This window comes from Chiloscyllium plagiosum, unplaced genomic scaffold (assembly GCF_037043375.1).
Source record: "Chiloscyllium plagiosum isolate Xiang-an unplaced genomic scaffold, Cpla_swu_hap1 HiC_scaffold_23, whole genome shotgun sequence".
NCBI lineage: Eukaryota > Metazoa > Chordata > Chondrichthyes > Orectolobiformes > Hemiscylliidae > Chiloscyllium > Chiloscyllium plagiosum.
This window is the reverse complement of record NW_028270161.1, coordinates 40,979,970-40,994,308: the sequence shown is the minus strand read 5'-3', so window position 1 is coordinate 40,994,308 and position 14,339 is coordinate 40,979,970. Positions and strand designations below refer to the sequence as shown.

Sequence of the window (14,339 nt, the reverse complement as noted above, 5' to 3'; positions counted from 1 at the left end):
TGAAGTAATCTGTAAAACTTCGAGTGGCAAAGAACTATTTAAAGTAAAAATTAACAACTTTGTTTCTTAAAGTATAACAGAGGATAATTAACTAACAACTATTTACAATTCTTTCCCTAAACTATGTTTTACCTTCCCTTCTATAATACTAGTCTGATAAAACTCCCAATTAAGAATTACAGAAAATTCAAATTTTAAAAACCAGCCAGCAGTCGAATCTTCGGTTTATCTTCATCAGTAGATTGGCTTCCCCAGGTCAGTGTTGAGGTTTCTCTCTGTGCAAATGTCTTTTCTAGACAGGTACCTCTCAGCATTCTGACTATCTGTCTAGATCTGTTGTTCTTATGGCAGTTCTCCCCCCTAACTGTTCAATTTTCCCTGGTCTTATACTCCAAAGCATCAGATTAGGTCATTGGCTTTTACGATTGTCAATGTACTCTATTCAAACTTGATTGATTGGAATTTGGGATTTTTTGTGATATAATTTAAACTGATCGGCCGAATTTGAATCTGTTTTGTCATTTCCAGGCAACCAGCTACCCTAGTAGGTGGCGCACGTGTTATATTGTGTCTTGTTGAGAACAATTGATGCTGTCAATGCTAGCTTTTACTCTCTTAAAGATATATTACATCCACATCTTCATAACATCAGTCACCAAAATCTAGGCATATCATTGAACATGGAAAGAATCAGTGATAATCCTGCAACAAAAAAAATCTTGTGTGGATGAAGAAGTTCAGCAATTGTTGAGGCTGGTGGAGTTGCCATGTTCACATGACTTGATTATATGATTGATGTTCTTATTGAAGCTGGACAAAATGAACGAACTAATGATCCCTCAGTTTTTCTTTCTGTACCCATGTGACCTCTGTGTATATGGTCTAGTAATTCTTGGCACGAGTTTGCTGAATTAGAACATATTTGCCCTTGAGGGTTACATTCCTGGAGACATCAAGTTCATCTCCGGATGATCAGAATTGATCTTGAGTAATATCTGATGCAGCTAGCTGAACTTCCTATGCTTGGCTATGACCAAAATGAACAAAATCAACATTGTGGTCTGGAATATTTGGTGTTTCAACTGACTGATTTGTTACCTGATGGATCGCAACATGTAGATCCATACATGCCAGTAAAAATGAATAATTGAAGGTCCTACTGTATCAATGATGTAAAAAGTTTCAGGTGTCCAGCCTGAAGAGCCACATTGATATGGAAGACTGATGATGCTAATACAAAGGATGTCAGACCCACTCTAAGCAGCTTAGCAGGTGTGAACTGGACAACACTGCCAATTTCTGAATGCATCTCTTGTAAGATGCAAAAAAGAGGTGAAATGTGCACTGGCATCAGTGTCAATTTTGGTATACAGCACATGGTGTCTATTCTTTTTGAGGTAGCTCTCTTAGAAGAAGGTAAAAACTTCAGATTTTTCTGACCATGTCCATGTGGTGTGTCAGACTGACTCCAAGTACCTGCTGTTTGGAAACTGTAAGCTGTGAGTTGGAGATAACTCTTGGACTATGTTGTAATGCTTGCATGCCATGGATTAAACTTTGGAAATTTCCTTGACATCGTTCCTTGGTTGGCACTTCTTCATATGCTGCTGTGGAGCATTACATTGCAGTTTAGACTTCCCAAGACAATTGGATGTATCCTTATAGAAAACATGCACAATTATGACAGAAAAAAGAAATATTGTTTAGTCCTAATAGTCATGTAAACCATGTAGACAAAATTCCAAAGATCAAACAGTCCAAACTACAAGTTGAAAAGTCCTTTTTCTCTGACAGTTCTTTTGATTTTTTTTGCAATGGTGAGACGCTTTTGTATGCGTGGTGATAGAAAAGGTAAAATCGCCATTTAGCTACCACACCATCGTGTTGCTTTCTCATTAGAGAAAGGAAGAAAGAGATGACTGGTGATGACTTAACGGGAGGATCACCATATCTCAGGAGAGGAGAGAGATTCAAAGAAGAATCCTTCATGGCAGCCTAAGCTGGTGTAGGAAATGAACCCATGCTGTTGGCATCACTTAGACTGCAAGCCTGTCACCTAGCCAACTGTGCTAATGGACTGTACTCAATCAGGTCAACTTGGATCTTTTCTTATATGAATTCATTGAAACTTTCACAATTTTTCTGGCTGAGGGGGGCTCTGGACACTATCTGCAAGTCTCGGGACTTTCGGCTTTACAACACATTCTACAGCTCAACTCGAGAGCTGTTACCAGGCAGAATTTCCTCAACTCAAAGAAGTGTAGCCTCAGGTCATCCCTTTTCGCTACAAAACAGCACAGCTCAACAACATGCAACTTATTTTTCAAGTTGCATGATTTTCCTGTTTTCTTTAAATATAACCATCTAGCTGCCACTTCAGTTCACAAAATGAGAAAACTTGGTTGCTTACGTGGAACATTGATGAAACATCAGATTAGGTTGAGATTATAAAAATCTCACACTAAAGGAAAGCACCATGTGAATAACTAAGACACGTTCGTAGAGTATACAGATAGAATAACAAACAAAAGATGGGACGTGCTTCAAATGGCCTATGATTGAGTCATGTTTTATTAGCTGATAGTTTTGGAATTTAAATAGGGCAGTCAATATATAGTTGTAAAGGTTGATTAGGCAGGAGAATTGGGATGATGCAGTCAGAACTGTTAATGCAATAAGCAGCTTTACACATTAGATGTTCTGTTCTACAACACAGCACTGAAAACCTCCCAATAGCACGATCAGATTCTCTTCCGCAGTTCAGCCAGGCTCTTCATACTAATCCCCTTGCTATAGCTACATGGACACCTCCAGGGTGTCCATAACGATGTATCCCTGCACTTAGTCATGCAGCATGCAAATTTCCACAATGATTGATACCCTGCCTAGATCTGTCCAGACAATTGGAGCGCAGGAGTATTCTATGCCGACTCTGGTGGCACTTCATTATAACCATTTTCAGTTGGTAACCATGGATACTCCAAAGCTCAAATGAAGCATGACAGTAAAGAATAGCTTTGGTACACTAAAAGCCAGATTGCAAATCGCCTCAGAGTCAAATATTGATGGGACACTGGACTGCCTTAAAAATGAAATAACTGTGATACTGCCTTGGAGCACTGACTTGCATAGTTCTGTTGGCAATAAATGAAATTTTAGCGGAATTTATTTTTACAGTTTATACCAGCATCACCGGTACAATCTGAGATTTTCAGAATCTTCAGAAATACTGCCTCTGTCCAAGTTCCTCAGCCTCTCTCTAGTGCTATTTGCTGTCTGAGCTGAAATGAGACAAAATTACTTCAAGCAAACAAGGAATTCATTGTCAAGTGGTTTACTTATTAGTGTACTGCAGCTGGATAAAAATATTCTAAACAACCTGTTGAGAAATGTTATTACCCACCTGTGGAACATGTGGGTCTTGAACACAGACCTCCTGGCTCAGAGGTAGGGGCACTACCACTGCAACACTAAATTGTAGCTAATGCGTTTTGTGGTATTGTAATTTGCATCACCTGGTCATCCTGAAAATTCAGGTTCTCCTCAAATATTAGCTAGAGTGGGAAAATGCATGGACCCAGAGCCTTCTGTCTGCTGTTGATTGATAGATCGATTTATTGTCACATGTACCGAAGTACAGTGAAGAGTTTCGCTTATGAGCAGTATATAGTAAGCAATGGTGCACAGATCAAAAAGACTTAGATAGCGGCATACAGGTTACATTGCACATGGTGTGCACGAGGGGAGATCAACATTAGCAAGTTCAGCACTATTTGAGGCTAAACAGTCCATTCAATTACATAATAGCGACCAGGAAGAAGCTGTTCCTGAATCTGCATGTGTTCAGGCTTCTGTATCTTCTGCCTGATGGAAGAGATTGTAGGAGATCAATACTGGGATGAGATGAATCTTTGATGATGTTGGCAGTCTTTCTGGGGCAGCGAGCCATGTAAATGGAGTCCATGGATGCAAGGTTGGCTTCTGCAATGGGCTGGGCTGTGCACACAACCTTCTGTAATTTCTTACAGTCCTGGGCAGAGCAGTTGCCATACGAGGCTATTATGTACCCCGACAGTATGCTCTCAATGGTACATCTGTATAAGTTGGTGAGGGTCCCAATGGACATGCCGAATTTCCTGAGCCTTTTGAGGAAGAAGATACATTGTTGTGCCTTTTGATGATATACCTGATCCCTGGATTGCAGCTTTTGCTTTGTGCATTACTGTCCTCAACTACCTTGTACTGGCACAGGTCAATTAATTAGGAAAAACCAGATACATTCCAGAGCTAAATAAAGAAGTTTGCAGCTTCAGTGTAAAGGATTTCTACTTTCTTTGGTTCATCAGTCATGCCTCAACTATTTACGTTCTTGTTGCAGTCACAAATGTCCAGGTTCAAGTCTCACACAATGAGGTTCATGCACAAAGATGAAGGCTGTGATTCCACTGCACTTGGGACTGAACGTGGAGGTGCTAAGATATTTAACTGAGAGTCCACCTTCCTGCTTTGGCGGATATAAAAAGGTCTCACTGCACACTTTCAAAGACATTTACTAGACATTACTCCTGGAATGGTAAACTGATCTATGAAGAGAGGTTAGGCAAATGTGGCCTGTATTCTCTGAAGAGTTTTAAAGAATTAGAGGTGATCTCTTTGAAACTTACAAAATGTTTAAGGGCTAGACAGGGTAGATGCAGGCAAGATGTTTCCCCTAGTTCAACATTAAGAACAATGGGGTATAACATTACAGCAACAAGGATGCATTAAGGACTCAAGATGAAAATCATTTTCTTTACTCATGGTTGTGAACACTTGAAATTCTCAATCCCAGAGGCTGTGGAAGCTCAGTCTTGGAGTTTGTTTATGGTAAAGATGGATAGATTTCGAATTACCAATGGTGTAATGGTTTATGGGAACAGTATACACAAAAGGCACCAACGTATTTGTCAGCTATAAATATGTTTACTCCTGTTTCTATAGTCTTCAGAGCAGGGGGGGTTATCTTCATTGTTTTGGCCAATATTTAGCCCTCAGTCATTAGGACCAAAAAAAGACTCTGTGGTTGCTATCACATTGCTAGTTGTGGGAGCATGCTGTGCTCAGTTGCCTACCATATTTCCTACATTACAACATTCTCTATACTGCATATACTGTCAAACTCTTGGAGACATCTGGTGGTCATGAGGAAAAGCTATTTAAATACAAGGCTTCTGTTCCCTTTTTAATGATGGAGAACTGAACACTTTTTTTTAAAAAAAGCAGAATTTTGAGGCCTCGCATTCTTGGCAAAATATGCAACATACAGAATTTTATAGATTTAAAGCTTTGCATTTAACTAAATCAGTTAACTTTTGTTTTCAAATAATTCATTTTACAAACCTTCAAGAATAAACAATATCAAGCTTAATATTTGGGAATTAGATATAAAAAAAAAGGAATACAAGAGAGAAGTTTAAATAAAAACATTGAGTCTTATTTTGCTTGTTTAAAATTTCTTTTCCTAATTCAGCCTCAATAATCACTTACCAAAAACTGAAAATATACTTGAATCATTACCTTACAAATAAAGCAATAGTTCATAAGCATCATATTTTCCTTGCATTAAACAATGTGTTACTTTCATTCCAGCAATGAAACGTGTTCACATATTAGATGGACTGGTGAAAATTCAATTGGCTTCTGTCCCAAGATCTCTCAAAAATCTCTTATTAACCTGGAAATCTGATTTTGAAACCATAATTATTTTCATCTCATGCCCATTTTCTTCAGCGAGTCAGGTTACTCAGAAAGCAAGTCTGATTAACAAGTCAACATGAGCAAAAATTTCATACTTCATAATGTTGAAGAAAATCGTGAATGTAGCACTAAGAGTCCACAGCTAACTATTTCCCTTTAAACAAAACCCATCATTTTAACATTGCAGCTAATTTTTAAATCTACAATACAAATACAGCAGAGAAAAGTGGGAGCAGGCCATTTAATTCCTCAAGCGTGCTCTGCCATCCAATTATGGTCATGGCTGATCATCGCACCCTAATCCCACTTTCTTCCCATATCCCTTGATCCCCTCAGCCACAGGAGTACACTTGCTTCCTTCTTGAAAACACAACCTTTCAGCCTCAACCACTTTCAGTGGAACAGAATTCCACAGGTCCACCATTCTGGGTGAAGAAATTTCTCCTCATCTCAGTCCTATAAGGGTTTGTCTTTAAACTATAATCCTTGCTTATGGACTGCCTCACCAGCAGGAACATCCTTCCTGCATCCAATATGTCTAGTCCTGTTCGAGTTTTATAGGTTTCTTTGAGATAGCTCTCATTCTTCTTAACTCCAGTGAATAAAACCGACACAATCTTGCTTCAAATGGCAGTCGTGCTGTCCTGGGAATCACTTTGGTTAACTTTCACTGCATTCCCTCTGTAGCAAAAACATCCTTCCTCAAATAAGGAGCGCCAAAACTGCACACAATATTCCATGCATGGCCTTGCCAATGCCTTGTGTAATTGCAACAAGACATCCTTGTTCCTGTAATCAAATCCTCTCACCGTGAAGGCCAACATATAGCTGGGGTCCTGGTACTGATCCCTGCAGCATCTCATTGGTCACTGCCTGTCTTTCAGAAAAAGACCCATTTATTCCCATTCTTCCTTTCTCATCTGCTAATCAATTTTCCATCTTCATAAACTACCCCTCAGTAGCGCATCATTCATTTCAGATAAATTTAGGTTTATTTCAATACTTACAAAAACCACCTACACAAGTTTGGTGCCACTGTTTACAAACAAATAGGCATTATTACTTTAATTCTAGATCTAATTGCTGCTTTACTTCATAGATTTCTCCTTCGCCCACAAAGATAATGGCCTCCTTTAAGGGGGATAGTTGGACTTCAAACTTCCCTGTTCTAGTTGATGTATATATTTGAGCATTTCCGAGTGGATAAGAATTCTGGCTAAGTGGCCTACAATAAACCAACATTACTTATAGTTCTAGTTCTGTGCACAATGATCTGGTAGGCTTTTGTCAGTGATGCCTCCTATGTGCAAGGAACTAGTTTCCCTTAAAATGGAGGGGGTGGGGGTGGGAGGAAGAAATCACAAGAAAGGTTTAATTTGTGTCCAGTTGTGTACTGTAACTAAATTCCCAATACTTACTTGTGTCCATTCAAAGCAGCATGATGTAAGGCTGTATAACCAGAAGTGTCTGTACAGTTGACGTTGGGCCCTCGCCAAATGCTGAAAGGAAACACAAAAATAAAAGCTGAGCTTTCTAACAAAAATAAGGTCAGCATCATTTAACAATTTAAATCCATGCATAACCCAGTGCACACTATCAGTGACCTTGCAGGTTCATCCGAGTGAATTTTAAATCAAACTGAAGTGCTATTAATTGCCAGCAGATCAAATTCCATAAGGTTACCAGAAAGTGCTAAATTTCTAAATTGCTATAACTAAATCCAATTATCCTTAAATGATTCTTTTTATGTCAAAGATAATTCAAGAATTTGGTCTTTTCTACACGCTTTGATCTACATTCTGTATTTTGCGCCTGGGTGGTTTAGCACATTACAACAGAATAGAAGAGTAATCTGTGCTGTAATGTTGTGCTTGAACTGTGATAAATGCCACCCATTTTATGAACACGTTCAAAGAAAAATATTTCCCACCACAAACTCCAGAATTCAAATGAAATTTGGGAGGAGGCTGTGTATTTTGCCAAACATCCTATCCCAACGCGAAATATTTTTTCCAGTTCATCTTTCTCTCAAGCAAGATTCAAAAATACAAAAGAGCATTTTATTTCTCACTGGTATGACCCAAATCCACCTCATCCTAATCATAAAATGTTAATTGGTAGTTATGTTCATTCACATAACAGTACATGCCATTATTGGATATGATCACTTTTTGTCAGTATTGTGCGATAAATTTTATTATTTTACAAGCAACGTTAAGAGTGCTTTTTTTTAAACTGTCTATAATTCTGCCCATATTGCTAATCACCATCCCCACGAGTCTTTATCTCACTACCCAGATATAGACACATTTGACCACAATGTAATTGTATTCCAGTGATAACTCCTCCTCTTGACAAATCACACCAGCTGACTTGTAATATTGTCACCAGCAATCTTAGACAAAATTATAAAACCTGTGATTCAAAATGTTTGCAAATTGCAGAATTACAATATTTTTTCACTAATGATGTGTAAAACGTGTAAAATGTGTAAAATGTTGTTATCTGCAAAGAAGTCTCCAATAGTAATTTATTTTAAATGTTTTAACAAGCTGGATATGAAAAGCCAATGGTTATGCAATGATAAAATTGAAAAGATTCTCTAGAAACCCCCAAGTGGGTAATTGAAAAAATGCAAAAAGATGCAACTGTATTCCTTTCTGCATTTTCCCAGCAAATCTTTATTTTAAATGTCTTCGAAGTCTTGTCCGCCTGTCTACATTAATTGTTTCATAGTGTGAGTAGATTACTCATGGCAATCATCATTTAATAAGCTCAATTTCCCATTGATTTTTTTTTCAAATGATGGCAGGGCTGCTGAATTCAGGACCAATCCATATACCATAGGTATGGGCCCAGGTTGTGGAATGCAGCAAGTGGGTGGGCTAGCCAGCCATTATAGGCTTAGGGGAAGGGTAACCTTGGCCCAAATGTAACCATGCCCCAATGAGCACGTCAGGGCAGTGGTTCAGAGTACGGGAATTCAAACACATGCATAAAGTGTTGACATAGATCAAAAACTAGAGGTCAGCATGGACTCCTACAGATTGTAATTGGAGTAAATTCTAACGAATTTGAACCAGAGAAATGATGACACTTTTACCTTATTTGTCATTGGTCATTTTTAATAAGTATATGTTACTATTGTGTATGTAGATTCCATGTGAATGACAGAGCACATGAATGTGACAGATGGTTATTGAACTAGAAATTCAATACCACTTATTTGTCATAAGAATTATAATAAATATCTGTGGTACATCAAGCTCCATTTGGAATGAAGATATACATACCCACCCCCCCACCCCTTCCCCCACTCAGGTGATTTTCATGATGCCTGCAAGATAGATCATGTGATGGTGGTCATTATGTCACTCAGAACAGCCACCCATTAAAATGAATGTAACCAAATAAGTTCAGAAATAATACAATAACGAACATCAACCAAAAAAAATGATTTACCTTTCTATTCCTGATGTTGACAACTTACCAGCAAGTGTATATGAATTATTAGTCAAACCCATATATGAATTTCATTTTACAAGCAGCCATCACAATGGGAAACCTCTACCTCCACAAACAAACTCAGCTTTGTGACAGACCAAAGCCTCACTTTCTGGGACAAGGTTTAACTCTATTTTTTCATTACATGGTCTGTCTGAATATCACTCATTGTGATGGAAGTAATGGATGAAATCACAAACTTTCACATGACAACATGACACAATTAACACTTTCCAGACACTTGATAGCTAATAAATAGCCGTATTTTCAGGCAAGTCCTAATTGCAAGGAGGGCTCTCCTCAAAATCAGGAATGTTTTCAAAAGGATGACAATTTTGCAAGTAACACGCTTCAGCAACTAGCTGGCAGTGAATTTTGCAAAACAGTGGTATAGGTAAATTCACAGCAATTTTAAGTTAATGAAGTGTTACAATTGATGATATTGAGATACAGTTGCCAGAGTGTGTGTCATTCAAACACTTGTAGGAGCCAGTTCTTACGTCTGACCATTTAAGCTTTGTTTTAATAAATGTGAACTCTAATATTTGCCCAGATCACTTTTGTTCCACAGGTCTCACACAGTTCATATTGGGGGAGCAAACTGTAAATCAAGCCCCTACTATTTAAGAAAGGTGCTAAGGAAAAACCAGGGAACCAAAAAACAGTGAGCCTGAAGTCAGTGGTGTGTAAGCTGTCAGAAGGGATTCTGATAGACAGGAGTCACATGCATTTGGAAAGGCAAGAACTGATTAGGATAGTTAACATGGTTTTGTGGATGGGAATTGTGTCTCTCAAATTTGATTGAATCTTTTGAAGAAGTGACAAAGATGATGGAAGATGGCAGAGCAGGAGGCGTTGTCTATAGGGAGTTCAGCAAGGCATTTAAGATTCTGCTTGGTAGGTCTGGCTAGCAAGGTTAGATCACATGGAATCCAGGGGTAACTAGTCAACTGAATACAAAATTGGCTTGAAGGTTGGAGGCAAAGGGTGGTGGTGGAGGGTTGCTTTTCAGACTGGAGGCCTCTGACTAGCGGTGTGCCACTAGGATCAGTGCTGGGTCCACTGCTTTTTGCCATTTATATAAATAATTTGGAGGTGAACATAGCAGGTATGGTCAGTAGGTTTGCAAATGACACCAAAACTGGTGGTGCAGTGGAGAGTGAAGGATGTTATCTCAGCTCACTGGGACCTTGATTACATGGGCCAATGGGCTGAGGAACGGCAGCTGGAGTTTAATTTAGATAAATCTGAGGTGCTGCATTTGGTAAGATAAACCAGAGTACAACTTATACACTAAATAGCAGAGCCCTGGGGAGTGCTGCTGAACACAGTGCCCCAGGGTACAGGTGCATAGTTCCTCGAAAGTGGAGTCACAGGTAGACAGGGTAGTGACGCACTTGCCTTCATTGGTCAGTGTATTAACTATAGGAGTGGAGATGTTTAGAGGGATTTTGACCAAATGCTGGCAAACAGGACTAGATCAGTTTAGGATTTCTGGCCAGTGTGGATGAGTTGAACCAAAAGGTCTGTTTCTGTGCTGTATAACTCTATGACTATTCCTAGAGTATTTCACAAAAGTTCAAGATTTTAAAAAACACAGGAAATTCCCCAATTTCCTCTCTTTCAGACCCAGTTTGACAGAAAATATGGATTTAACAAGGATTATGGTTTATTATTAACTGATTCTTAGCTACAGTTAAAAATTATTAACTGCTGACATACAACTCTCGCAATTAAAACCCCAGCCTCTTATAAAATGCGCATACACGTGCAAACAGACAAAAACACTGGTGTTATGGGTGGTGGGTAAAATAGGAAGGCAGTTCAATTGCCTCTGTCCACAGGGCTTACAGAGATGATCCTTTTGGTTCACTGGGCCTTGCTGTTAATCAACCGCTTTTTCTTTATCATCTTTTTCATCTACTTGCAAGAGTACAGGCCAATTATTTCCCAAATTATAAAGGTCTCTGACTTGTTGGTTAAAGCAACAACTTGTTGCAACTGCTGAGGGAAAGTAAATTGGTTTCCTTCAGGGTTTAGGTGTATCTCCAATTTAGCAATATCCTTCCTATAGCATGGAGACTAGAACTGTACACAGTACTCCAAAAGTGGCCTCAAAAACATTCTGTACAACCTCAACATGACATTCCAACTCCAATATTGAAAAGTCTGAGCAAAGGCAAATGTGCTAAACACATTCTTAACTACCCTGTCTACCCTTGATACAAATTTCAAAGAATTATGTACCTGAACCCCTAGATCTCTCTGTTCTACAACATTACCCAGGTCTCTACCATTAATTGTATTAGTCCTGCCCTTGTTTGTTTTACCAAAACACAATACCTCGCAGTTATCCAATTAAACTCCAGCTGCCACTCCTGAGTCAATTGAGCTAATTGATCAAGATCCCTCTGTAATCTTAGCAGACTGAATCTCACTTTTGTACAAACTCTCTGATGCCAGTTTGTGTTCAGCTAAACATCCCCCACTGGTTCAACAAACAGCAATGTTAAGAATGCTGACAATAAATGCTGGCAGCTTGATTCTTTTTTTAAGCAAATGCAACATTCCCTTCCACAGTCCTTATTTTTAAAACACTACTTTTCGTTTTTAATTGAAAGCAGAAAAATTTTTAAAAATGCAGTCTTTACGCACAATACGCATTGTGACAAATTAGCTAAGATTCAGTCAATGCCACATACCTGGAAATGAAGCAGATACAAAAGCCTATCATTCATTCGAACACCAGTGTGCAAATCCTTTCAATTTCATATTGTTTAATAATCTATAAATGTGATATGCATGTTCTACCATTAGACTAAAAATACAAAGGATTCAATAATTCTGCAGATTAATTCAATCACACCATTGGCTGTGCATAGCATCATTTCATCGAGCTTGTTGTTCAGTTCAGAAGAGCACAATGAACAGTGCAACATCAGGACTTTTTCTATACCCCTACAATACTGTATTAAAATAGGTGATGGTGAACATTACTGTTACTGCAGATAAACAAGGTGAAACCAAATAATAGCATTTCCCTGGGAACATATCATGAAATATTAAAGCACTCAGCACAATGAACTTAAACCTAGAGGGCAGTATCGGATTGAAATGTAATTAAACATTCAAATTTCTAATATATAAGATGAGTTTTAATTAAAACTCAAGATATGGAATGCCAAAGTTGATCAATTGTGCTCCAATTGTATAGTCCACGTTAAATAGACATGTATTCAATCACATTCCTTTCATGCCAAGTTTCTGATCTTAAGACCAAGGGGGTGGAAAAGGGAACAAGGACACCTTTGAGAAATCAGAGAGTTTCCTATAAGGCAGTAAACCACTGCAAGTCATGGGGAGGGAGGATTGTTTGTGATGGTTTCAAAACGTAAGCAAAAATTGCCACAGAAACATAAGCCAGCCTTTTTTTAAAAAAAATCTATGTTACGTAAAGCATGTGTTACAGAAGGGATATTTATATAAAAGAAGAGGAGCAGTGTGGTTTTCTCAAATATTTCATTGCTGTCAGCTTCATCCAACAGATGACTTGATCTATTTCAGGCAGAAAATCATAACGTGTTGCTGTTTTGTCATACAATATGAAGTTTTTTTTCCAACAAACTTTTTTTTAAGGCAGACTTAGAGAACAGTACATGCAGCAACAACAATGTGTGCAAATGAGCTGAAGGCTGCTGATGGATGGGCCTTGTTGAATAGCTCCTCGGGGAACTGTGGGGAAAGCTTGATTTCTAAATGTGCTGTCAACGCAACTCAATAATGTGTCATTGAGATTACAACATCAGCAACATTTAGACACTAATTCAACAACAACGTTATACATTATTGAACTGCACTTTTTAAGACACTTAAGGATGGATTTTCACAAAGTTGGAAGATTCCATGGGCCTTCAAAATGGCAGAAGGAACCTGGATGTGGAAATCCAACCCCCTTCCCCCACTCAAATCTGACAATTCGGATTCCTACCGACAGCAAGAAGGGGAAGTGAAATGATTCACATAGGAGGGAAACTCAAACTCAGCAGGGCATTTAAACTTCATGCCATGTTTCAACAGACCACATTCAGGCTGCTGCAAGGGAACCGCAAATTGACAAAATACAAATAACCAGACTTGTTGTTATTTAAATTGCCATGGTCTGACTTTTTTCCTCCTTTTAAATCCTCCTTTCTTTAAACGTGAACAAAAACAGGTTGCTGCTGTTCATGAATTTAAAATGTAATATCTGCTGGACTGCTTTGATTAACAGATGATGTGGTGGCAGGAACATAGGGACACAGGAACACGAGTAGGCCATTTATTAAGATCATGGCTGCTCTGTGACCTAGCTCCATATACATTCTTTTGGCTATTACCCTTAATAGTTCTGCTTACTAAAACTTTATCTTTCTCAAATTTAAAATTAACAACTGATCTAAATTCAACTGCAATTTGTGGAAAAGTGTTTCAAGCATCCACCAGTCTTTGTTTCGAATGTGCTTCCTAAAATCTCTCCTGAACAGTCTGGCCCTATACCCTCTTGTTCTAGAATCTTCAACCAAGGGAAACCATTTATCTTCCTCTACCTGGTCCTTTCCTGTTAATGTCTTGAAGATGTTGATCAGCTCACTCTTTCACTATCTAAATTCTAGAGAAAATGGCCTACTTTGTGCAATTTCTCCTCATGACCTTTGTCCCTGAAGTTGGAAGTATCACTTTTGTAAACTTATGTTATATTCCTTACCAAACCAAGATATCCTTCTTAAAATGGGGTGCCTGGATCTGCTCACATACCCCAAGTGAGTCTAACCAGGGTTTCGTATGGCTGAAGCATAACCTCTGCATCTTTATACTCCAATTCTCTAGATATAAAGACCAGCATTCAATTTGCTGGTTTGATTATTTTCTGCATCTGTTGCACCTGAACCCCTAAGTTGCTTTGGGCATCCACTGTATTTGACCTCTAACCATCTAGAACATGCAGTGATCTGTCATTTTCTGGTCTAAAATCAATAAGTTCACAATTGTTTACTTTGAAATTTATCTGTCGCTGTTTTGCCCATTCACCAAAACTAAGAAATATCTCTTATGCACTCTCT

General features: G+C 38.5%; 1 protein-coding gene across 15 annotated transcripts in view; it reads right to left on the bottom strand.

Annotated features, from left to right (window-relative positions):
• anks1b (ankyrin repeat and sterile alpha motif domain containing 1B) overlaps positions 1-14,339 on the bottom strand; it is an 818,433-nt gene that overhangs the window by 571,523 nt on the left and 232,571 nt on the right. For all 15 annotated transcript variants that reach the window (XR_015761150.1, XR_015761151.1, XM_043713626.2 and 12 more), the window contains one exon: positions 7,155-7,235. Coding sequence is in view for 12 of the 15 variants with exons in the window: in XM_043713626.2 (XP_043569561.1) it covers positions 7,155-7,235 (81 nt within the window). In the remaining 3 variants the exon portion in view is untranslated. The remainder of the gene's footprint in view (positions 1-7,154; positions 7,236-14,339) is intronic.